Raw genomic sequence first — 24,360 nt, forward strand, 5'->3', positions numbered from 1 at the left:
AAGGGTGCTGCCCTTGTTATGGAAATTTGTGAGGAGATGGTAACCAGGAAAACAAAATGGGATATTTCTACAGAGGGTGAAATTTGTGGTTCTGTAAGGAATAAGGCCAGAGAGGATATGGACTGCAGGAAAAAATGAACTGAATTTAGGTTGGTGCTAAGGTCACAGATTATGGTAAAATATACGACCGCACCTTCACTTCTCCGCTGACGAGCATGACTGGAAATTGCAACAGTCGCTGCCGGCACGGTCGCTTGATGGTGACCGGGAGGACCCTGTGCCTCCAGCCCTACCCTGCCGGTGGTGGCAATCTGAGGTACCACCTTGTTTGATAGCAATAATGCAGTGGCCATCGCTAAAGGGAGTGGGAATAGGATGTGCGATATCTTATGTGCATGTAGTGTGGTGTAGACAGTTGAAGGTAGATGTATTAAGAGAGTATGCTGGCCTACTTTCTGTGTAAATTAGAGCCCTGAAAATGTTCAGCAAAGGGAGATGGTCAGGATCAAGTCCTGACGGTTGGTGAAACAGGAGGTCCAGCTCTCCCTATTACCAGCTTGCCATTCACCTCTCGGGAGTACTGCTCTGTTTGACTGGTGCTACAGTCTACTTCACACAGAAACACGCACAAGTCGTACTTTGACCTTGCCCTGTGACCATAACCTTTGACTGTTCTAAAATTCGAATCCATCGTACTTGCCTAGTCGTCAACCATTCCATCGGTTTCGTCTAAACTGGTCAATACTTTCAGCTGACTTTTCCCTGTGATCTTGACATTTGACCTTTCTCTGTGACCTTGACTTGACTCACTGTTCATACAATCGACTTTTTTTGTTACTGCCTTACCCTCACCCTTTTCACCAAGACTGGTCTGCATAGAATGAAAAACGATTAAATTGACCTTGTCATATAACCCTGACCTTTGACTTTTTGTTCTAAAAAGTAATAGACCGCTTCCCCCCTGGTTAACCCTCATCCCTTCTACCAAGTTGAATTAAGATAATTTCAAAGCCTTCAGACTATTTACACACACATACACACACACACACACACACACACACACACACACACACACACACACACACACACACACACACACAGACACACACACTCGGGCACACACGCACGCGCGCTCACGTGTCCAACATGACATAACACTGCCCTCCCAGTCGCATGCGTGGACGTAAATATGCAGTTAAGAAAATGTGCAAGTAAAGACAAATGCGAAAGAAGTTGACAGTCGCTCAATAGGGAACAGATATCAGAGTGGAGCTGAAAATGACTGAAAAGAGTATGAAATAATACACAAATCTGCAGTCCAGAAAAGGATGAATTATAAGATATCAGCAAGGATATGAAAGCAGACAAATAGGAAATGGACGGATGAGGAAGAACCCTTACCAAAAGGAATTAAATTAGGAAACAAGTACAACAAAACTGTTCAGCCCCATTTAACTGCAGGGAACAATGAAGCCTGGAGGCTGAAAGGGCACACAAACAATACTACATAAATCCCTAACAACATGAAGGACAGCTTTGATAGTCACATTAATGCCTGCTGTATTCTGAAGGAGGAGAAATTATTATTTACGGAGGGGAGAGGGATGGGCAGCCCAAAGGGAACACACGCTATCTAAAACCTAGTCCAGGTGGTCTACCACTGTACAAAATTTCGATACCCTAGATGTTTTAGATTCCCTCTTCTGTCCTTCTTTCCTTCATTCTTTCCTCTTCCTTCTGCCTGTGGGTGACTCTACACTGAATGACAAGCCAAATGGTGTCCTGTACACCAGGAAATCATTTACTGCTCTGGGTGGTTACCATATAAACAATTTTTGACGCCAGGTGGTTTAGTGGGTAATTACGGCTCTCCAGTCGGATTGAGCTAGTGAAGATTTATATCCAAGGGGTGGTTGGGTTTTATTGCTTATGTAATGTCACTCAGGGATGAGTGAGGCTGGTCACTTTCATCTTAAATGCCAGGACCAGCTTGCCTAGCCCCGGGCTCCTGCTCTCCTCATCGGGCAACTTATGATTGGATGATGGAAGGATGGATTAAACATTGGTTATACATACTGGTCCTGGTACCATAGTCCGGGTGGAGATCCACTTTTGTGCAAAGTTTTGTATATATATATATATATATATATATATATATATATATATATATATATATATATATATATATATATATATATATATATATATATATATATATATATATATATAAATGTGTGTGTGTGTGTGTGTGTGTGTGTGGCGTTATTCGTGGTGGGTAGGCAGTCCTACTTCGCTTCAAGCTTTATCTTGATGGAAGTCTACCACTTTGCAAAATATCATTTACTAAGAAGAAAGAAAGGTGGCAGTGCATACCTATGTTATGCAGAACTCTTGGGAGCCCTTCTCCACTCCTGTCGGGGCAGCCTTTGGGGGTCCCACCTTGCCTAAGGCCTGGTCTGGGTAGATACTTACCACTGTGCAAAGTTTCTTTATTACTAGCGCTTCAGAACGCTTCTGATCTTTAGAAAATGCTTTCCTCTCGAGCCTCCTCCAGCATCATTATCATCATTGTCCAAGAGAGATATTATACATCGTCCACTATGTACATTGGGCAAAATTAAAAAAAAAGTACCTAGAAGTTTGAGAAATAAAAGAGTATCAAAATCATGAGAAGTTATGCAGATATAAAGAGACAGACGTGAGGGAAGGTGGAAGAGATAGAGGAGAAGGTGATGAGAGGACACACTGGATGCTAGGTACAGAGCACTTGAGTCTTCAGGTCTCTTTTTTTTCTCTCTCTCTGAAGAAACAGAAACAGAAAAAAAGAAATGCAAAAGAAACAAAAATATTAAAAATTGAAAAGCTCAAAAGATTTTAATGCAGAAAATAAATAAATAAATGAGCAAATAAAGATAAAGATAAAGGCGGGTCAAAAAAAATGAGGAAACATTTCATCCTGTTCTACTTTTGTTTACCTGTCAACATGCTCATCTTTTCTCGGTTCACTACGTTAAATCAGTATGAAAGATGTGTTGCCATTCATGACGATAATACGAACGTTTATTGGAGAATATTATTATGGTGACTTTATTTTCTTGTTATCTAATAACTGATTTCTCAAAAGAAAAAAAAATGAAATATATAAAAACGGTAATACGGATCATGAGTAGAAAACTCAATAAACTATTCCCTGTAAATAAACAATAACACGAAATTGATAATGCGTGTAAACACATTGGTAAAAATAAAACACTTTTATGTGGGAAAAAAAAAAAAATCAGATCACTAATACGACAAAAGCGAAGAAAAACAGAAAAAATATGACGCATGACTGTTGACTAAGAAGATTTTGGTGAAATATATTGAAAATTATTTGGTGTAAAGGAAGAGAAAGCATAGCAGAACTAACTAAAATAAGATTTATAATATATAAAATTGAGATGATAGACAAAATTAGTTATGTAGAACAAACAGTGCATATATCTGCGGTAATTTCAGTGATAAGATGATGGTATGTTAGTCTGTTGTAGAACATTTTAGAATGGGTACTCAAAAGGTTCAAGACGACAGTGTAGCAGAAACACAGACAGGAATCATTATTAAGCTGTGAACAGCCTGGGGACTCGCTGGGAGGAGAGAGGTGAGATGGAAGGAAGTGATCAGTAGGGTGGAAGTAGTGGAAGCAATGAAGAACGTCATGTGGGGAAAGCGCCAGGAATTGTGATGGAGTGTATGGTGATGTGCTGAAGCACGGGGGAGAGATAGTAGTAGAATGGATATGGAAGATGTGCAGATTGGCCTGAGAGGAAGGTAGCGTCCTGAAGAATAGGAAGTCAGGTAGAAGTATTCCCCTGCACAAAGGAAAAGGGGAAAAAGAAGTGCTTGGTCTTAGGGGCATTTGTCTTCCAAGTCTAACAGAAAATGTATACGGTTGGATGCTTACTTAGAGAGTTTGGGAAATAACAGAAGAATTAATCTGAGAAGAACGGAGGGGCATTTGTATCCTTAGTGTAATAGGGAAAGTATACGGTAGGATACTTATTGACAGAGTTAGGGAAATAACAGAGGAATTAGTTGGAGAAGAACAGGGAGGCTTTAGGAAGGGAAGAGGTTGTGTAGATCAGATATTCATTCTTAGATCTTTAGTGGAAAAGTTTCTAGAGAAGAGAAAGAAGTTGTATACGGCCTTCATGGATTTGGAGAAAGCATATGACAGGGTGGATAGACAAGGATTGTGGAAAGTATTAAGAATATATGGAGTAGATGGGAAGTTGTTGAATGCTGTGAAGAGTATGTATGAGGGTGCTAAGGCTGCAGTGCGTGTGGATAATGAACTGAGTGAGTTTTTCTATTTGAAGGTTGGGTTGAAACAGGGATGTGTTATGTCTCCATGGTTGTTCAATTTGTATATGAATGAAGGTAGGGCAGTGGATGTTGGAGTAGCCCTAGTGAAAGAGGGCAGTGTTTGGAAACTCCCTGTACTGTTGTTTGCAGATGATACTGTGCTGTTTAAGTGAAGACGAAGGGGAGCTACAAGGCTTGGTGGATGAGTTTGGAAGAGTGTGTAAGAAACGGAATCTAAAGGTGAATGTAGGGAAGAGTAAAGATATGGTCATCGAGAGAGGTGAAGTCAATGAATGTACAGTGAGGTTGGATGAGGAGGAAATGGAAAATGTGAGTACGTTTAAGTACTTGAATAGTGTGATGAGTAAGGATGGAAGTTTAGAGGGTGAAGTGCTTGAGAGGGTACAACAAGGAAGAAAGGTTGCTGGTTCCTTGAAGGCAGTGATAAGAAACAAGGAAGTGAGCATTGGTATTGTGATACCAGATCTAACGTATGGAAGTGAAGCTAGGCCGTTGTTGGAAGGACGCAAGTCAAGAGTGAGAGCAGTGGAAATGAGTTATCTGAGAGGAGCCTGTGGAGTCACATGGAGAGACAGACTAACAAATGAGGATGTGAAAGAGCGTTGTGGTGTGGATGTGGATGTGAAAGAGGGTTGTGGTGTGGATGTGGATGTGATAGGAAGCGTTAGGAGGAACACACTGAGGTGGTTTGGCCATGTGGAGAGGATGGAGAGTGAGAGACTGATGAGGAGAGTGTATGTGAGTAAGGTGGAGAGGGAGAGAGGGAGGGGAAGGCCAAGGATGAGGTGGAGGGATGGAATGGAGAGGTATATGTGAGAGGGGGGAGGGGATGAATTGGAGCAGGGCATTGAAATGGCGGGGGACAGGGTGACATGGAGGCGATTTGTTTGTGGCCACCCTGTATGGGATTAAAGCGTCTGGCAATAGATAGATAGCAGAAGAACGGAGGTTTCAGGAAAGGAAGAGATTGTGCAGATCAGTTATTCATTCTAAGATGTTTAGTGGAAACGCTTGTACAGAAGGAAGAAAAGTTTTAAGCTGCCTTCATGGATTTGGAGAAAGTACATGACACAATGGACAGGCAACAGAATGTGGCAAATGCTAAAAATATCTGAAGTAAATGGGAAGCTGTTGAAAGCAGTAAAGGGTACGTATTAGGGCGCTACGGCTGCAGCGCGTGTGGACAGTGAACTGAGTGAATTCCTCTATCTGAATGTTGGATTGAAACAGGGGTGTGTCATGTTTCCATGGTTGTTCAGTTTCTATATCAGTGGAATTATAAAATTGATACAAGGGTGGACAATGGATGCTGAATCAGCTGGCCTGAATGAGAGACAGCCGTGTGTGGAATCTTCGTGTTCTGCTGTCTGCAGATGATACTGTATTGTTAAGTGAAGACGATGGGGAACTGCAAGGCTTAGTGAATGAGTTTGGGAAACTATGTAAGAAAGAGAATCTGAAGGTGAATGTAGGGAAGGGTGAAATTATGGTCTTCGAGAGATGAAGTCACTGAGTGCACAGTGAGGCTGGATAGTGAGGATAATGAAAAACAGGGTGCATTTAAATACTTGAGTAGTGTTATGAGTAAGGATGGAAGACAGGAGAATGAGGTGCTGGAAACGGCACAGCAGGAAAGAAAAGTTTCTGGTTTACTGAAATCAGTGATAAGAAATAAGAACGTGAGAACGGAAGTAATAAAGTCGCTGCATGGCACTATTCTGATCCCCACTCAAAAGTACGGAAGTGAAGCTTGGAGCCTGTTGGAAGGACACAAGTCAAGAGTGAGAGCAGTGGAAATGAATGATTTGAGAGGAGCCTTTGGAGTTATATGGAGACCGAGTAACAAAGAAACGTGGTGGTGTGGATGTTGATGTGATGGAAAGCATTTGGAGAAACACACTGAGGCGGTTTGGCTATGTAGAGAGGATGGAAAGTGAGAGACTAAATAGGGGAGTATATGTGAGTGCGGTGGAGGGGGGAAGAGGGAAAGGGAGGGGGAGACAAGGATGAGAGGGAGGGACAGAGCAGAAAGGTATATGAGAGAAGGGGGGAGTGAAAGTTGGGGTAAGGCAGCAAAATGGCAGGGAACAGGTCGACATGTAATTAAGGCTTCTGACTATAGATAGAGAGACAGTACATACATTATCTTAGGAAATAATTAGGAATTATAAAAATAAAGAACGAAGTCGGCATCGAATTCCTACAAGAGTCTAAAAAAAATTGAAATCAGTAGATGAGTTAAACTTAAAAGAGTAAATATACTGCAGGTAATGACTAAAATTTTGAGAGTTGACATCCCCAGTGTTACAGTGAATTTAGATGTTGTAATGGAGGTTCTGTCAGTGCAAATGACACTTGGCAAATGTTGAGTGCCTTCCCTTCCCCTTCACTCCATTTAGTTTTCATTTTCATCAAACTCCAGACGATTGGATTTAGCTGTGGAAAGACTTTTCATCCTGCAAGCGTTAATGTGCACAGTTTTTTTGTTAATTCTTTTTATTCTTCTTTAACTTACGATAAAAGCTGGTGAGTTAGAGGTGAAGTTGACTGTGTGTGGTGTGGGTGATGCCTGGAGTATCGCCTGTAGGAAGAACCTCTGCGTCAGGCCCCCACTGCTCCCCGCCTCACACCTCACTCGGACGGAGGTGCGGGAACGAGGAGACGCAGTGCAATTCCGCGGGGGATCTGGCTTGCCTGAGAGAGATACAGTGTGAGAAAGCAAAGTGAATGGACAAACATAACGTACTGTATATCACGCGAAAAGATAGGAGAAAATGGAGAGATAGATCATGTGAAAGTGACGGACAGAGAGAGAGAGAGAGAGAGAGAGATGAAGCAGAATGGGGAGAGAAAATAATAAGAGAAAAAGAAAATGAAAAAAACATAGAGGGAGGAGGAAAGCAGAGACAGAAGACATAACTGCAGTAGTTTGAGGAGGAAAGAAGGACAGAGAGAGGGAAAGGGAGAGAGGGGGTGAAAGGAGGAGGAAGAGGAGGAAAACGAAGGAGAAAGGTGGGAGGAGGAAAGGGAAGAAGAGAAGAACTGAGAGGCAGAATTGCAGGGGAAGGAAGAGGGGTGAGGGGAAAGGGGAGAGGAAGATGAAATAATAAAAGAAAGAAATAGGAACCAGAAGAAGAAGTTAAGCGGAGAGGCACTGAGAGGAGGAGAGGGGGGAGGAGATAAAGAGCAACAACAAAAAAAAAGGAAGAGGAGGAGGAGGAGGAGGAGATGGTGGTGGTGGTGGTGGTGATGACAAGAGAAGAGTGAGGTAGGATAGACCGATAGGGGAAAGGAGAGAAGTAGGGCAGATGGAAAGGGAAAGAAGGAACAGGAGGGAGAGGAGGAGGAAGAGAGGAAAAAGAGGAGGAGTAAGCCGGAGGGGAGGGAGAAGTGAGTGGGGAGAATGCTGATAAGAAGAAGAGAGGGGAGGAGGGAGGAAAAGGAGAAGAGGGAGGAATAGGGGAAGAAAGAGATATAAAGGAGGAGAGCGGGAAAGGGAAAGGAAAGTTGGAAGGGGCAGCAATAGGGGAAGGAATTGGTGGATGAGGAGGAGGAAGAAGAGAAGAGGAGAGGAGGAAAGACGGGAAGGAGAGGAAGAAAGGGTGAAGGACGGAGAGGCTTCTCAGAGGCTCTCATTAACTTCATCAGGCAGTCAGGGTGTGTATGTCTGTGTGTACGAGTATGAGCGTTTTTCTGTGTATGTGTCGATTTTTGTGCACGAGTATGGTTATCGTGTGTGTGCTTTGTTGCATGTGATGGAGGGGGAATGTGGATGTGGATGTAGAATGTGTATGTGAACGTATTTGCACGTGTGGGTGTTCATGTGCATTTCTGAAAAACTGAGTGTGTTTTATGAGTTTTTCCACGTAAACATACTTTCATAATCTGTGTGTGTGTGTGTGTGTGTGTGTGTGTGTGTGTGTGTGTGTGTGTGTGTGTGTGTGTGTGTGTGTGTGTGTGTGTGTGTGTGTGTGTGTGTGTGTGTTTTCTATGCATGCATGTTCCTATGTGCATACTCGTGTATGAGCTTCTCTGTTGTGTATGCCTGCTTTTGTTTGTATGCATATGTTTGTATTTATGTATGTACGTGTGTATGGATGTGAGATTTCGTGCTGTATGTCGTACTGACGGAGTTAGTATGTTTGCTTTCTTGTTCTACGGCCGTTTGTCTTCATAAGTGTTTGCGCGTATGGGGGAGGCGGGCAGAGGAGGGTGGTGCTTGAATATGTGCATGTCTCATTTTGTGTGTGTGTGTGTGTGTGTGTGTGTGTGTGTGTGTGTGTGTGTGTGTGTGTGTGTGTGTGTGTGTGTGTTGTAGTGTGGTAGAATAGTGTGGTAGCCTACATGTGGTGAGTGTGCTGTGGTGTGGGAGGAGGCATTATACTGTGGTACATGTGGTGAGTGTGTTGTGGTGTGGGAGAAGGCATTACACTGTGGTACATGTGGTGAGTGTGCTGTGGTGTGGGAGGAGGTTTACACTATGGTACATGTGGTGTGTTGTGGTGCGAGCAGAGTGGATGGTTTGTAAGCTGTATTTTGTTATTTGGTGTTGGCACTGAAGCAAAGAGGATGACTGTGTTGGAGTTTAGTTATACCCTTTTAACTGTAAGCTGGCACAGATTTTCTCATTTTTGCAGCTTTTGTCCATGTTGCTCAGTGGCAGAAAAAGAAAATGTTACAGACCCACATTCTTTCCATAAATTTTCGTTTCACAATATAACCTGCATTCACCTGAACCTCCCCTCACTTTCTCCCTTTTCTCTCTACCCTCATGCTTCCTACAACACATCCCCTTTCCCCCAGGTCCTCAATCCCCTCTTTCCTTCTTCCTTTTCCTTCCCTATCCTATTCCTTCAATTTCCCATTCTCCTACCCCCTTCGTTCATCCACCCACATCCGCCTTTCCAACACCCCACTTTCTTATTCCTCTTCCTCCATCATCTATGTTTCTCGTCTTTCTTCCTCCTCTTCCGTCTCCCCTCCTCATTGCGTTCCATCCGTTCTTCTTTTCTCGTTCCCCTATGCAAATCTCATCCTTAAGCTTCTACTCCCCTCCTATTGTCTCCTTTCTGTTTTTCCCTTTCTCTATTCGGTTCCCATCCTTCTCACCACCTTTTCATTTCATTCTGCTTCCTCTTTATCTTCTTACCCACACTGATCTCTACCCTACCAACCCTCTACCCACCTCCTCCACATTCCATCTGTTTCCCCCCCCCCTCTCTCTCTCTCTCTCTCTCTCTCTCTCTCTCTCTCTCTCTCTCCATTTCCCTTCTCTGTTCCCCTTTCTTCTTCTCTCTCCGATCTCCTCTCTTCCACTCATCTGCTCCCCTCCTGTCTGTTCATTCCTCTGCTTCCCCTCTCTTTTTTCTCCGTACATCCGATTCTTTCCTCCTCCCCTCCCTTTCACCCTGTTTATTCTTGCTTCTCTCTTTTTTCTTACCCCTTTCCCCCTTTCCATCTCTCCGATTCCACCTCCCCTGGTTCTGTTTTCTCTCCTGTTTCTCCCTTCATTCCTCCGCCACCTACTCACTTCATTCATTTACGTCTCCATTTCCTCCATGTTCCTCTCTCTTCCTCCCTCTTTCTTGTGTTTTGCCTCCATACTTCCACATCCTAGAAAGCCGAGCATTCTCTCTCTCTCTCTCTCTCTCTCTCTCACACACACACACACACACACACACACACACACACACACACACACACACACACACACACACACACACACACACACACACACACACACAGAAACTGCTATGAAACCTATCTCTGTGAGCTGAAGATGAAGACAGCAGAGCAAAAAATATATATATTTGAAGTGTATGATTACACGACTGTTATTAGACTATGGGTGGTGAGGGCACTCGTATGCTGCCAATGAATTTCATGGATGGTATACTGTGCCCTATTTTTCTGCAGTAACACATATTCCTTTATGCTTATATTCGCGGCACAATAAGCCTCGGACAAGGACTGACCAAACGATGACGACCAAGGACCGGTCAAAGGACATTGTAATTGGAACCTGGAATGTAAGGGGAGCGAATGATGAGGTGAAAGAGAGAGAGATTGTCCAGGTGCTTGAGGATGCGAAAGTAGATGTATGTGGAATAACTGAAACAAAATGGAGAGGAGAAAGTGTGAGAGAATGGGAGTATGGATGGGGTATATGTGCAGGAGTAGGTGAGAATGAGAGGGCAAAGGAAGGAGTATGTATAGTTGTGAGTAAAAGATGGAAGAAGAGCATAAGACAATATGGATCAGTTGGGTCAAGGATTGTGTGGGTAAAGTTGAAAGTTGGAATACAAATATGGGCGATTGTGTGTGTGTATGCGCCAATGCAAGATCGTGCTAGAAGAGTGAGAGAAGAGTTCTGGACAATGTAGAAGTGTGCATGGAAAAGTTTGGAAGGAATGAGAGAGTGTTTTTGATTGGTGATATGAATGGTAAAGTTCGGAATGTGAAGATGGATGGAATAGTTGGTGAGTGGGGTGTGCCTGCTGAGATAGATGAGAATGGGAGTGCGTTAGTGGACATTTGTGCTGAGAGGGGGTTGGTGATAGCCAATACCCTCTTCAGGCATAAAATGATTCACAGGTATACACGGCGAGTGATGAGAAGGGTGGGTGGTGAACTGAATGAATGGAAGGCAATGATTGATTATGTGTGTGTGGATGAAAGGATGCGAAGATGTGTAATGGATGCAAGAGTGTATAGAGGTTGGGGGAGTGGACTTTCTGACCACTACTTGGTGATGGCCAGAATTAAAGTACAAGAAAGTTGGAGGAATAGAAGAAGGGAAAGACGAGAGGAAGGAGTAGTTGCAAGGAGAGTGGAAAGGTTACAGGAGGATGAGAAAAAGGCAGAGTATAAGAGAGAAGTGGAGGAACGATTGGGCAAATATGAATTGGAGCAGATGAGAGACGTGGAAGGTGTGTGTAGAATATTTACGGAAGAAATATGTGCAGCATGTGATGTGGTGTGTGGAAGGAAGAGAAGACGGAGGGGGGTGCAAGGAACAGCGTGGTGGACTGAAGAGGTGAAACAGGCTGTGGCACAAAAGAAGAAAGTATACAATGAATGGATGAGAAATAGGGGCGTGGAAGAGGTTGAGAGGCGGAAGAGAGAGTTATACGTAGAAAGGAAGAGAGAGGTGAAAAGATTAGTAAGAGAGAGTAAGAAGAGAGTGGATGAGGAATTTGGAAGAAATTTGAGTGTAAGAAAATGTTCTGGAGAGAGGTGAAAAGAGTAAGACAGGGTGGAAGTGAAGTTAGCAGGGGAGTGAAAGATAAAAATGGTAGATTACTAGTGGAAAAGGGAGAAAAGGTGAGCAGATGGAGAGAACACTTTAAGGAATTGTTGAACGTAGAGGATGGAAGTAATGCGAGTATAAGTGGCTGGGGAATGGCTGGGAGAAGGAGGGAGGTGAGAAGACAGGAAGAAATCTGTAGGATAGAAGTTGTGGAAGCAATGAAGAAAGTTAAATCGGGGAAAACCCCAGGAATTGATGGAGTGAGTGGTGAAATGCTGAAGCATGGGGGAGAGATAGTAGTAGAATGGATGTGGAAGATGTGCAGATTGGCCTGGGAGGAAGGTAGAGTCCCGGAGGATTGGAAGTCAGGTATAATTATTCCCTTGTACAAAGGAAAAAGGGAAAAAGAAGTGTGTGGTAACCATAGGGGCATTTGTCTTCTTAGTATAATAGGAAAAGTGTATGGTAGGATACTTATTGACAGAGTTAGAGAAAGAACAGAGAAATTAGTTGGAGAAGAACAGGGAGGCTTTAGGAAGGGAAGAGGTTGTGTAGATCAGATATTCATTCTCAGATCTTTAGTGGAAAAGTTTCTAGAGAAGGGAAAGAAGTTGTATGCGGCATTCATGGATTTGGAGAAAGCATATGACAGGGTGGATAGACAAGGATTGTGGAAAGTGTTAAGAATATATGGAGTAGATGGAAAGTTGTTGAATGCTGTGAAGAGTATGTACGATGGTGCGAAGGTTGCAGTGCGTGTGGATGGTGATCTAAGTGAATTTTATTCTTTGAAGGTTGGGTTGAAACAGGGATGTGTCATGTCTCCATGGTTGTTCAATCTGTACATGGATGGGGTAATAAAAGAGGTACAGGGTAGGGTAGTGGATGTTGGAGTGGCCATGGTGAGAGAGGATAGTGTTTGGAAACTCCCTGTACTGTTGTTTGCAGATGATACTGTGTTGTTGAGTGAAGACGAAGGAGAGCTGCAAGTCTTGGTGGATGAGTTTGGGAGAGTGTGTAAGAAACGGAATCTAAAGGTGAATGTAGGGAAGAGTAAAGTGATGGTCTTTGAGAGAGGTGAAGTCAGTGAATGTACAGCGAGGTTGGATGGTGAGGAATTGGAAAGTGTGAGTACGTTTAAGTACTTGGGTAGTGTGATGAGTAAGTATGGAGGTTTGGAGGGTGAAGTGCTTGAAAGGGTACAGCAGGGAAGAAAGGTTGCTGGTTCCTTGAAAGCAGTGATAAGAAACAGGGAAGTGAGCATGGATGTGAAAAAGTTACTACATGACAGTATTGTGATACCAACTCTAACGTACGGAAGTGAAGCTTGGACGTTGTTGGAAGGACACAAGTCAAGAGTGAGAGCAGTGGAAATGAGTTATTTAAGAGGAGCCTGTGGAGTCACATGGAGAGACAGGCTGATGAATGAGGATATAAAGGAGCGTTGTGGTGTTGATGTGGATGTGATAGGAAGCGTTATGAGGAACACACTGAGGTGGTTTGGCCATGTGGAGAGGATGGAGGGTGAAAGACTGACGAAGAGAGTGTATGTGAGTGAGGTGGAGGGGGGAAGAGGGAGGGGGAGGCCGAGGATGAGATGGAGGGATGGGGTGGAGAGGTATATGAGAGAGAGGGGTGTGAGTTGGGAGCAGGGGAGTGAAATGGCGGGGGACAGGGCGACTTGGAGGCGATTTGTTTGTGGCCACCCCAAACGGGATTGAGGCGTCTGGCAATAGATAGATAGATAGACGACTCTGAGGTTGTCATTATCGTACCCTGGCAGCCTACCCGTCAACAGTGCGTCTGATTTTGTATCATATACACGAATCATATTATTATACACAAATATATTATACACGAATATTATTATCCACCAACATACACGAATCACATGCGTATCATATCATACACGAAATTGGAGGCACTGTTGACGGGTAGGTTGCCAGAGCACGATAATGTTAACCTCAGACTCGCGCGCCACGACTATTGCATATTCAATGGCATGTTTGGTACGTCTAGTCTGGTGCTGATCATTTTTGTTAAGTGTCCGACTCAAGCATAGACTTGACAGCCCATTTCCTGAGGCCAACAGTTCTCTTACTTGCCACACGCCTTCACATTTCACCCCTTCAGCGCTAATACCCACCGCCAATATTGAATACATGTTGAGGCTGTCTTATTCAGAGGTGGTGTGTTGACACTAGCTGGCGTGTTTCTTTGACATGTCGGTGGGTTTTGTGGAAGATCTGTGATGTCTGTTTTAACAAAAATTCCAATCGCTAAACTATTCTCGGCCGCAGCTTGAGATCGGCCTAGTATCTTTTTCGAACGCAGACCAATTTTTTAACCATTCGACCACCACCTCGCCTACATTTCAGAGAATATTATTGACTTCGCCTACGCAGAATTAAAGCCTTGTAAACCCATGAATATACTACCCCATTTTCTTCGTACTTCTTTTTCCCGTATGCACCTCCCTTTATCATCATCTTCCACTTATCCTTCCTCTAACATGTTCCTCAAATTGTTTTCAGCGGTTTCTTTCCCTTTCTGGTTTTCCCTCTGGTTTATTCTCCTTCTGTTCTCACTATATCCTCGTTCCTTTTGTTTTGCGCACACTCAAAGTTTCCAATTTTTTTTTCCCCTCTTTCCTGCCATATCACATCATTCCATTAGTCCCACCAACCTCACTGCCATATGTCCCTCCCTCTCTGTCCCACTCACCTCCCTCTAACACATCTATTCCTCTTTCCCACTCACTTCCTGTCCACAGATATATCTTTCTCTGCCCCTTCCACCTCTTTCCCCTTAGCTCACGCACCCTCCTGTTGTCAAACACTGACCACCAAAACATAAAAACTGAGAGGGTGAAGGCATAAACAAGTCACCCCCCTCTAATTTTACGGTCAGTAATGGAACCTCTGCATTCACGTGATGTGATCCGCCTGAATACCACATTATACCTTGTAATCAGCAGCAATACAGAAAGGTTAGGAATGCTCTTTCATCATTGTATGATTCATAGATTATCCATATCTTAGCGCTCTCAATTATAAGCATGCAGCTGTTCATCCCGTCCTCTATAAGTCCCTCACTGCCACTCTCTCCACACCACCTCTTCCTCCACCCCACCCATCTATCCCTCTTTCCTACACATCTCCCTCTCTCTGCCCCATCCACTTTCCCCACTGTATCATACCTAACTCCCTCATGTCGTCCCACCCAGCTTGCGCCTTTTTACATCTTCTATCCTGCATTTCCCTCCCTTTCAGTGCCGGATCCAGTACTTAAAAAAGAGGGTGGGAGCGTGATTCCAAGTTGCATTATCACTTGTTCAGTATCAAACTACACATTCATGTTAGTGTCACTGAGATCAATTTGTGATACCATTTATGTGAGATATTTACTGCGTTTATGTGCATAACACTATTTATTTATTATAAACATTCACTGGATTGCAGAGAATGATGAGGGACGTACTCCCGCCAGACAACCCTCCAAATCAATGTGTAAACAATGACCTTGTTCTGGGCTGTTATTTGTGCAAAATTAGGTCTTACTTGAAGTGAGGAAGCAAAAGCACTAGGAATAACTATGTACACGAACTGTGCACTTTATTTATTATTTTTTTGCATTACAAAGAACAGCCTTATTTTCAATATTTCAGTCTATCCTCCCTCCACAATCAGGGCCGGAGCCTGCCTTTGGAAAAAGGGTGGGAGAAGCGAATCCTAGTGGAATTAGGTTATCCTTATTCCAGTTAAACATTTTGATCAAAATACAGTTTAAATTTTCTTGCCTTCATTGAGATGAAACTATGATATCATTTACATATGATATCTACTGCACATAATTTGATCAATACCATTGTTCTTTATAATAAGAACTCATTGATTTGCTGACAAGAGTGAGGGAGTAGGCCACCCACGCCCACCCCCACTCCCACCACAAATCCGCGACAACCTGTATCCCACCCACTTCCGCTCACGTCCTTCTCACTCATCTCTATCTCAGTCCCATCCAACCTTGACTCAACAGAAAAGCCATATTATTAAAACTGAAAGAGCGAACGTGTAAACAAGCCCATGGACCTGGAGCAGTGGCGTCTTCGCCGTGGGTCTACCCCCTAGAGGCTGTCGAAGCAGAGGAGGACAACATGGGGGCCACTCCACTGCAGACCCCCCCGACTCCTCACGGGGCCCGAGAACCTGGGAGTGGCTTCGGTCGCCCGGGCAAGCACCACATCTCTCAGCACAACACACACAACAGCGTTTTTTTCTACACCGAGAAATGACTCCCCGGTGGTCATTTCTTGACGACTCCATCTAGCCGGGGACACTGAGAGCAATTCAGGACCCACCAACAAATACATACGTCCAACATGCTCAAAACCGATCACTTCGAGCCGACAGACAAACGGTTCAACTCAGTGCAGTTCCTGCAAGAACTGGACCCATTACACCCGCACAACACTTGCATCCAGCAAACATTACACAAACACCTGGACCTGCTCCTTATGCTCCTTCCCTCCACCCACTAACCTCCACCAACCCCACTCCTACTTCCTCCACACTTCCTCAGCCTAACCTACCGATCCTTCCCACACCATCCAATCCCCCAACCCCTCCCATTCCACCCCAGTCTAATTCACCCCAACCCTTACCTCCATCACAACCTTCTTCTATCCTGGGTAATAATTTCAACGCCAAGGCGTCGGCCTGGCATGTCAACAACCCTGACACAGACAGCCGGCTGGTACTACAGTCCCAAACAGACAATCTTTTCATACTCAATATCTCCATCAACATACCCATATCTAACACCAAGCCCTCTTTCTCCCATCATCTCCAGACATCATCTTTTGCTCCCAAAACCATGCCCCCACAACATCCTGGAGAGTGGTCAAGACCCTTGGATCTGACCACCTTCCAATCATCATCACTATCGAAACCAGAATCACCCCAGCTGACCACAGACACACATACACTAATCATAAGACAGCCAACTGGGAGGCCTTCACAAATGAAACAGAACAACACTTTGAAACATTAGACAGTACATCCATCACAAACATCAACACCGCTGTGCACACTCTCAATACAATTATTCAAAATGCAGACAAAAGACACATCCCTAGAGGCAACAGAAAGAGAGACAACCCAAACGTCACACCAGAAATTCAAGGCTTCATCAGGCAACGGAACACAGTACGACACTCCCCAACACCCCATACACAAGACACGGTACAACAAATACAAGAACTCAGCACTCAGATAAACAATGAAATATCAGAACAGCAAACACTAAAATTGGAATAATCATCTCCAAACACCAGCAAACTCTACAAATAACTGAACAGCATAACATTCTCCAACAGCAGCACTACACAATCACACGCTGCCATCACAACAACAGAAACCATACCTTCAAAAAACAACAGGCAAACACTCTCATCAATCACTTTTCACATGTCAGCCATCTAAACTCCCATCGGACGCAAGAGACAGTTTCCCATAGACCCAGCCTTCGCACCTTTCCCTTTCAACCAGACGAAACACATCATTAGCAACGTTAAGCACTCATCTGCCTATGGACCAGACAACATAAGCAACATACACGTTAAACACCTTGGACCACAAGGCATAGAAGCACTCACCAACATTTCAAACTTCAGCTACTCACACAACTTAATACTGAACATCTGGAAGCATGACACTATCATCACTATCCCCAAACCCAACAAAGATCCCACGATACCTTCCTCACACTGCCCAATCATACTCCTCTGCATCCCCTCCAAAGTCACTGAATGTAGTTACACCTCACACCCCCCTAGCCCCATCACAACTTGGTTTTAGGTCACTACACTCCACAGACACTCTTCTTGCAGACCTTACACAGAGAGTTTTTGATGGCATGAATTCAGCTAGGCCACCACACAAAATACTCCTAGTCACACTAGACGTTAGCAAAGATTTTGATGCCATCCCCCTCCACAACCTCACAAACAAAATATTCAACACAAACATGCACAATAACACAAAAAGATGACGGGCAAACTATTTAGCTGGCAGATGTGCACATGTAACATTTGCCGGTCAGTCTTCGAACACCAGAAACTTCACAAATGGCGTCCCCCAAGGATCAGTTTTGTCCCCTACACTCTTTAACCAATACATGCACAACAGACCCACACCCCACACACCACAAATACACATAGGCTAGCTTCCCATGCAGACAACATAACACTTACATGTACAGTACACACCCAAATGCAAACACAGCCACACACATCCTCCAACCTTACCTCGAAACACTACACGAATGGTTAACACTCCCCTACCCCCATACCCCCCCACACAAAACCCTTGGTGTAACATACAATACATCAATGTCATTTAAACAACACATCTCAAATACTAAAAGTAAATTAACACCAAGACTCAGCACCTTGAGGTCACTTGCTCATACAACATTTGGACACAAGAAAGAAACCACCTCCACAGTATACAAACAATGTATACATTCAGTGATGAATTATGCAAGCCCTGCTTGGGCTTCTAACCTCACTAAAACACACAACAACACTCTACAGACCATAAACAACATGGCCCTAAAAATAATCACAGGCTGCACAGCTACTGCACCCATAGACCACATACACCAGGAATCCAACGTCCTCAAAGACATGAGAGGCACCCAAATTCTCGCCGCAGCCTCCACAAACCCACACCATCCACTACACTACATGGCAGCACATCCACACACACACCAAGGAACATCAAAACAACACCCAGCACACGATATCGTACATAAATACACTCATCTCTCCTTCCTTGCCTGCCTCAGACCAGCTTCCAGAAGCATATCCATACTCAAATCACTCACCGTTCCATTCAGTCACTTAAAGACAATGCACAGCTGCATGCGCGGCCTCCTGATATCCACCCTTCTGAATCCTATCTCCCTCGTGAGGACAGGGTCCACCTGGCTAGGCTGAGATGTGGACATCATCCAGCCCTCTTGAGTTATCAGAAGTGGCTGGATGACTCTGTGTTTGATGCCTGTCCAGGATGCAACACAGCACCCTATACTATTAAGTACATTATTAAGCACATTATGGAAGACTGCATTGCACACAATCACCTGCGCCAACAACACAACATACACTCCTTGCGAGCTGTGTGGGAAAGCCTGGTCTAGGCCGTGGCCTTCTTTTGGGACTCGGGGTTGTTCGGCCAGACTGCCTAGGGAACAACAACAACAACAACAACTACTACTACTACTACTACTACAAGCCCATATTTTTTAGCAGCCAGTTCTGATTGCCTGTCATTACCTCCTCCAGCTTGGTAATGTATTCACGCTTGTTTATCCGTTTGTTTGTATATTTGTTTGTATATCCGCATGATATCTCAGAATGTATAGATGGATTTCAATGAAATTTTGTGGGCATGTGGGTCATTCGCCAAGGAAGAGTTGATTAAATTTTGTTGGTGGTCTGAGTTCAGGTCCTGGTTCAGGACCTTGTCTTATTTCTTTGTACACTATTTAACTCGAGTTATTGATGGAGTTCAGTGATATGTTGTGGATGTTTGGGTCATGAGCCAAGGAAGAGTGTGTGTGTGTGTGTGTGTGTGTGTGTGTGTGTGTGTGTGTGTGTGTGTGTGTGTGTGTGTGTGTGTGTGTGTGTGTGTGTGTGTGTGGTGTGTGAGTGATGTGAGTTGTCTGGGATAGGTACTGATGGAGGTATGCGCTCTCTGAGTGAGCTCAATCTGTTGTTAGATGTAATCAGCCTTCCTCACACATTGTTTAGAGTTAGACTGAAGTAAAAAGCGACACAGTAAGATAAGAATTATTCTGTCATCATCACATGCTTCATAAATTATGGTAAAAACTTAGGGACGAGATCACACCTTCACATACTCATTTTTTTTCTTAATGCGACTGTTGATCTTTTTCCACGCGAATCCCTCCCTCCCAGTCTATACTCCCTCCCTCCCAGTCTATACTCCCTCCCTCCCAGTCTATACTCCCACATCTCTCCTACGCTTCTGTCCGTTTTTCCTACTCACCTCCTTCCTTTCCCATCTCCCTCCATCTCAGCCTATCTCTATCCCACCCACCCCACATCTTTCTCCTTCTAACCCACCTCCCTCTATCCCACCTGCCTCCCACCCACCTCTTACTCACTGTACCCACTCCCTTCCCATTTACCTGCCGGCACGATGTGGAAGACGCAAGGCTCCTGCTGCTTCCCTATGATATTTGAAGCCCTACACAGCAGCGTTCCGTAGTCAAGCTCCGTCATTGGTGTGTAAGTGATGACACTGTGGCTGCTGGAGGAAGTGTACCGACCCTGGGGAACGACTATGGTGTCTGCCGTGTTGTTGAACGTCCATCTGTAGCGACGAATCCAGCATATAGTATAAGGGGATAGGGGGTTCCAGTGAGACAAACTGAGTATAGTAACCAGTGAGACTCGGGGTTGTATTCTGTGCATCATAGATTTCACATAACCTCTTCCTTAGCAATGTGTTTTCCATATTACACCATATTCTATTGAATACTAATTATATTCCTTTAAAATAAGCATAATTTACATCAGTAACATACAAAAGGAGGAAGTAGTCCATACAAGGAGGGTAAAATGGTTGCAAGAGGATGAAAAAAGGGGCAGAATATAAGAGAAGTGGAGGAGCAATTGGGTATATATGATTTGGAGCAGATTGGGGAGGTGGAAGGTGTGCGCAAGATATTCACAAATGTAATCTGTGCAGCATGAGATGGTGCGTGTGATGAGAAGACGAAAGGGAGTGCAAGGAACAGCATGGTGAAATGAAGAGGTGAGATAGGCTGGTGTGCAAAAGAAGAAAGCATATAGTAATGGAGAGAAGGCAGAAACATGGAGGAAGTTGAGAGATGAAAGAAAGAGATACATGTAGAAAGGAAGAGAGAGATGAAAAGATTAGTAAGAGAAAGTAGGCATAGAATGAATGAGGAATTTGGAAGGAATCTGAGTGTAAAATGGGGGGAATGTGAGAAAATGTTCTGGAAAGAGGTAAAGAGAGACAGGGTGATGAAGTTCGTAGGGGAGTGAAAGAAAAAATCTTTACATTTATACTGGAGAAGGGAGAAAAAGTGAGCAGATGGAGAGAACACTTAAGGAATTGTTAAACTCAGAGAATGAAAGTAATACGAGTATAGGTGGCTGGTGAATGGATGGGAGAAGGAGAAAGGTGAGAAGCGAGGAAGGGATCGGTGGGATGGAAGTAGTGGAAGCAATGAAGAATGTCAAAATTGGGAAAGCCTCAGGAATTGAGGTGTGTGTGGTGAAATGCTGGAGCATGGTGGAGAGATAGTAGTGAAATGGATATGATAGATGTGCAGATTGGCCTGGGAGGAAGGTAGAATCCTGGAGGATTGCAAGTCAGGTACAATTATTCCCCTGTACAAAGGAAAAGGGGAAAAATGTGTGAGGAAATCATAGGGGCATTTGTCTTCTACGTGTAACAGGAAAAGTATACGGTAGGATACTTATTGACAGAGTTAAGGAAATAATAGAGGAATTAGTTGCAAAAGAAGAGGGAGGTTTTAGGAGGGGAAAAGTTTGTGTAGATCTGATATTCATCCTTAGGCATTTAAAGGAAATGTTTCTAGTGATGGGAAAAAGTTGTATGAGGCCTTCGTGGATTTGGAGAATGCCTAATATTATGACAGAGTGGAGAGACAAGGAATGTAGAAAATATTAAGAATATATGGAGTAAATGGGAAGTTGTTGCATGCCATGATGAGTATGTATGAGGGTGCTAAGGCTGCTGTGCGTGTGGATAGCAAACTGAGCGAATTTTTCTGTCTGAATGTAGGATTGAAACAGGGATGTGTCATGTCTCCATGGCTGCTCAGTCTGTTTATGGATGAGGTCATGATAGAGGTACAAGGTAGGGCAGTGGATGTTGGAGTGACCCTAATGAGAGGGCAGGGTTTGGAAACTTCCTGTACTGTTGTTTGCGGATATTACTGTATTGTTAAGTAAAGACAAAGGGGAACTGCAAGGCTTAGTGAATGCGTCTGGAAGAGTGTGTTAGCAACAGAATCTAAAGGCGAATGTAGGGAAGAGTAAAGTTATGGTCTTCGAGAGAAACAATGTCTCTGAATGTACAGTGAGGTTGGATGATGATGAAATGAATAATGTAAGTGATTGACATGTTTGGGTATAGTCTTTTTTTTTATGCTAGGAAGAAGGAACCAAAGACCACGAGCCCTCAATAACTGTTCCTTCCAAGAGAAAAACAAAATACAAGAGAAAGCCAAATTCAAGATCCGATCATTTAGAGATGCCTGGACACACTGCGTTTGAAAGATTGGATATCATAACTAGCAGAAAATACGGACAGAGGGAGACAGTTCCAGAGTTGACCTGTTGCATAAATAGGGGACTGGGAGTAACGGTTAACTCTTGCATTAGAGAGTTGGTCAGAAAAGGGATGAGAGTTTGCTGCTAGACGGGTGCACGCACCCGTCGTAGAGGTGGAGGAATGCAAGTAGACACTTCAGAGGAGTAGGGACCATTGAAGTAGCGATAGAAAAGAGATAAAGATGCAACATCGCGGCGAGCAGACAGAGGTTGAAGGGAGCCAGTAAGAGGAGGAGAGTTAATGAGACGAAAAAGCCTTTGACTCCAACCTACTGAGAAGAGCTATATGTGGGAAGCCTCCCCACACATGAAAGTTGTACTCTAAATAGGGGCGGATAAAACCCGTGTATAGAGTCAACAAATGTGCAGGGGTAAAGGATCGGAGTCGGCCTATCACATCTAATCTCTTGAAAGCAGATTTCCCAAGAGATGTAATATGATCTTTCCAAGATAAGTCCCGAGTGAATGAAACCCCAAGCATGTTCAAGGATGATACAGGATTAAGCTGAATATTATTAAACTTTCGTGGGTACACCTGTAGTAGATTTTGACAGGTTGATAGGTGTAAGAACTGAGTCTTTGATGCATTAAAAACAACAAGATTATTTTTACCCCAGTCAGAGATACGAGCCAAGTCTGACATTAGGTGTGCCATAGCGTCATACCTTGTTTGCTGAAGTAACTACCCAGATGGACGTTGCGGGAACTGAATGCAAAGGTGAAGGGTGGAGTCATCAGCATACGAGTGGATAGGGTTAGATGTACAGCTTAGAAGATCATTGATAAAAGGAAGTGAGTTGGTGATAGGACAGAGCCCTGAGGAACATCACTGTTGATAGATCTAGGAGAAGAACGATGGCCGTCTACAACAGTGGCTACCAGAAAGGAAACTATAGATGAAGGCACAGATAGAAGGATAGAAACCGTAAGAGGGCAGTTTCGAAATTAAAGATTTATGCCAGACTCGATCGAAAGCCTTTGAGATGTCAAGTGCAATGGCAAAGCTTTCGCCAAAATCCCGATATGAGGATGACCAGGATTCTCAAAGGTAGGCAAGAAGATCGCCAGTGGAGCGTCCCTGACAGAACCCATACTGACAATCAGAAACAAGGTTGTGATAGGAAAGATGCTTTTAAACGTTTGTATTAAGAACTGACTCGAAAAACTTTTGAGACACAGGATGTTAAAGTAATTGTACGATAGTCAGAGGGTTGGGAATGGTCACCCTTCTTTGGGACTGGCTAAATGAGAGCAAACTTCCAGCAGGAAGGAAAGGTACAAGTTGATAGACTAAGGCGAAAAGGTTTACCAAGGCAGGATGTAAGCACAGAAGCACAGATTTTGAGAACAACAGGAGGGACTCCATCAGGCCCATATGCCTTCTTAGTATTAAGGCCCGTGATGGCAGAAAATACATCAGCTGAAGAAATTTTAATGTCAGCCATGAGGAAGTCAGAGGGGGGACGTGCGGGAGGAACAGCACCGGAATCGTGTAAGGTGGAATAATGGAGGAGAAAGTCTGAGCAAAGAGATCTGCTTTGTCAGTATAAGAAATAGCTACAGAACCATCAGGGTGGAAAAGAGGAGGGAAGGATGATGAGGTAAAGTTGTTAGAAAGGTTTTTGGCAAGGTGCCAGAAGGAGCGGAAAGAATTCAAGTTGGAGAGTTGAGAGCATTTAGTAAGGATGAAATTATTTTTACCAGAGCGAAGAACGGACTTAGCACGATTCCGGGCAGAAACATAAAAATGATGTGATTCGGGGGTGGGTTGGCTCCGGTACCTTTTATAGGCCCTCTCCTTGTTGCGGACACATTAGAACAAGCGTGATTAAACCAAGGCTTGCATTAGTCAGAGGATATGAGAAAGGAATGTATGTTTCCATTCCCTTCATAATGCGGAAGGCACACTCAGATGGCTCTCGGCCATGGAAGCAATAATCATTCCATGGAGCATCAAAGAAGTCCGATGAAAGTTTGGATGATAAAGTATGTAAAAGGTGCAACAAAGATGAAAGGTTGCTGGTTCTTTGAAAGCAGTGATAAGAAAGAGGGAAGTGAGCATGGAAGTAAAAAAGTCACTGCATGATAGTACTTTGTGGTAGGTGGTGGCGACCATCATCCACTCACTTGATGTAGTGCTGCCTACTTCTTCCTTAGCCTTTATCATTTTTTTTTTCTGTGCCTGCCCTCCTCTCTTCCTGTTTCTTCCATCTTTCCTGTCACTTCTTATTGCCTTTTCTTCCTTTACAGGTGGCTTTACATTGAGTGATAAGCCAAATGATTTCTTGTAAGCCAAGAAACCATTTACAAAGCTGGGTGGTAACCATAT

At 43.9% G+C, this 24,360-nt stretch overlaps 1 protein-coding gene across 1 annotated transcript in view; it reads right to left on the reverse strand.

Annotated features, from left to right (window-relative positions):
• Positions 1–24,360, reverse strand: part of LOC145398740 (protein turtle homolog A-like) — a 357,131-nt gene that overhangs the window by 41,762 nt on the left and 291,009 nt on the right. Inside the window, exons 11-12 of the mRNA XM_080271540.1 lie at positions 19,832–20,016; positions 6,881–7,059 (exon numbers count right to left, since the gene is read on the reverse strand). Coding sequence (XP_080127666.1) covers positions 6,881–7,059; positions 19,832–20,016 — 364 coding nt within the window. The remainder of the gene's footprint in view (positions 1–6,880; positions 7,060–19,831; positions 20,017–24,360) is intronic.

This window comes from Coenobita brevimanus, chromosome 5 (genome assembly GCF_032717465.1).
Source record: "Coenobita brevimanus isolate Jiangsu-jjx chromosome 5, ASM3271746v2, whole genome shotgun sequence".
Classification (NCBI taxonomy): Eukaryota; Metazoa; Arthropoda; class Malacostraca; order Decapoda; family Coenobitidae; genus Coenobita; species Coenobita brevimanus.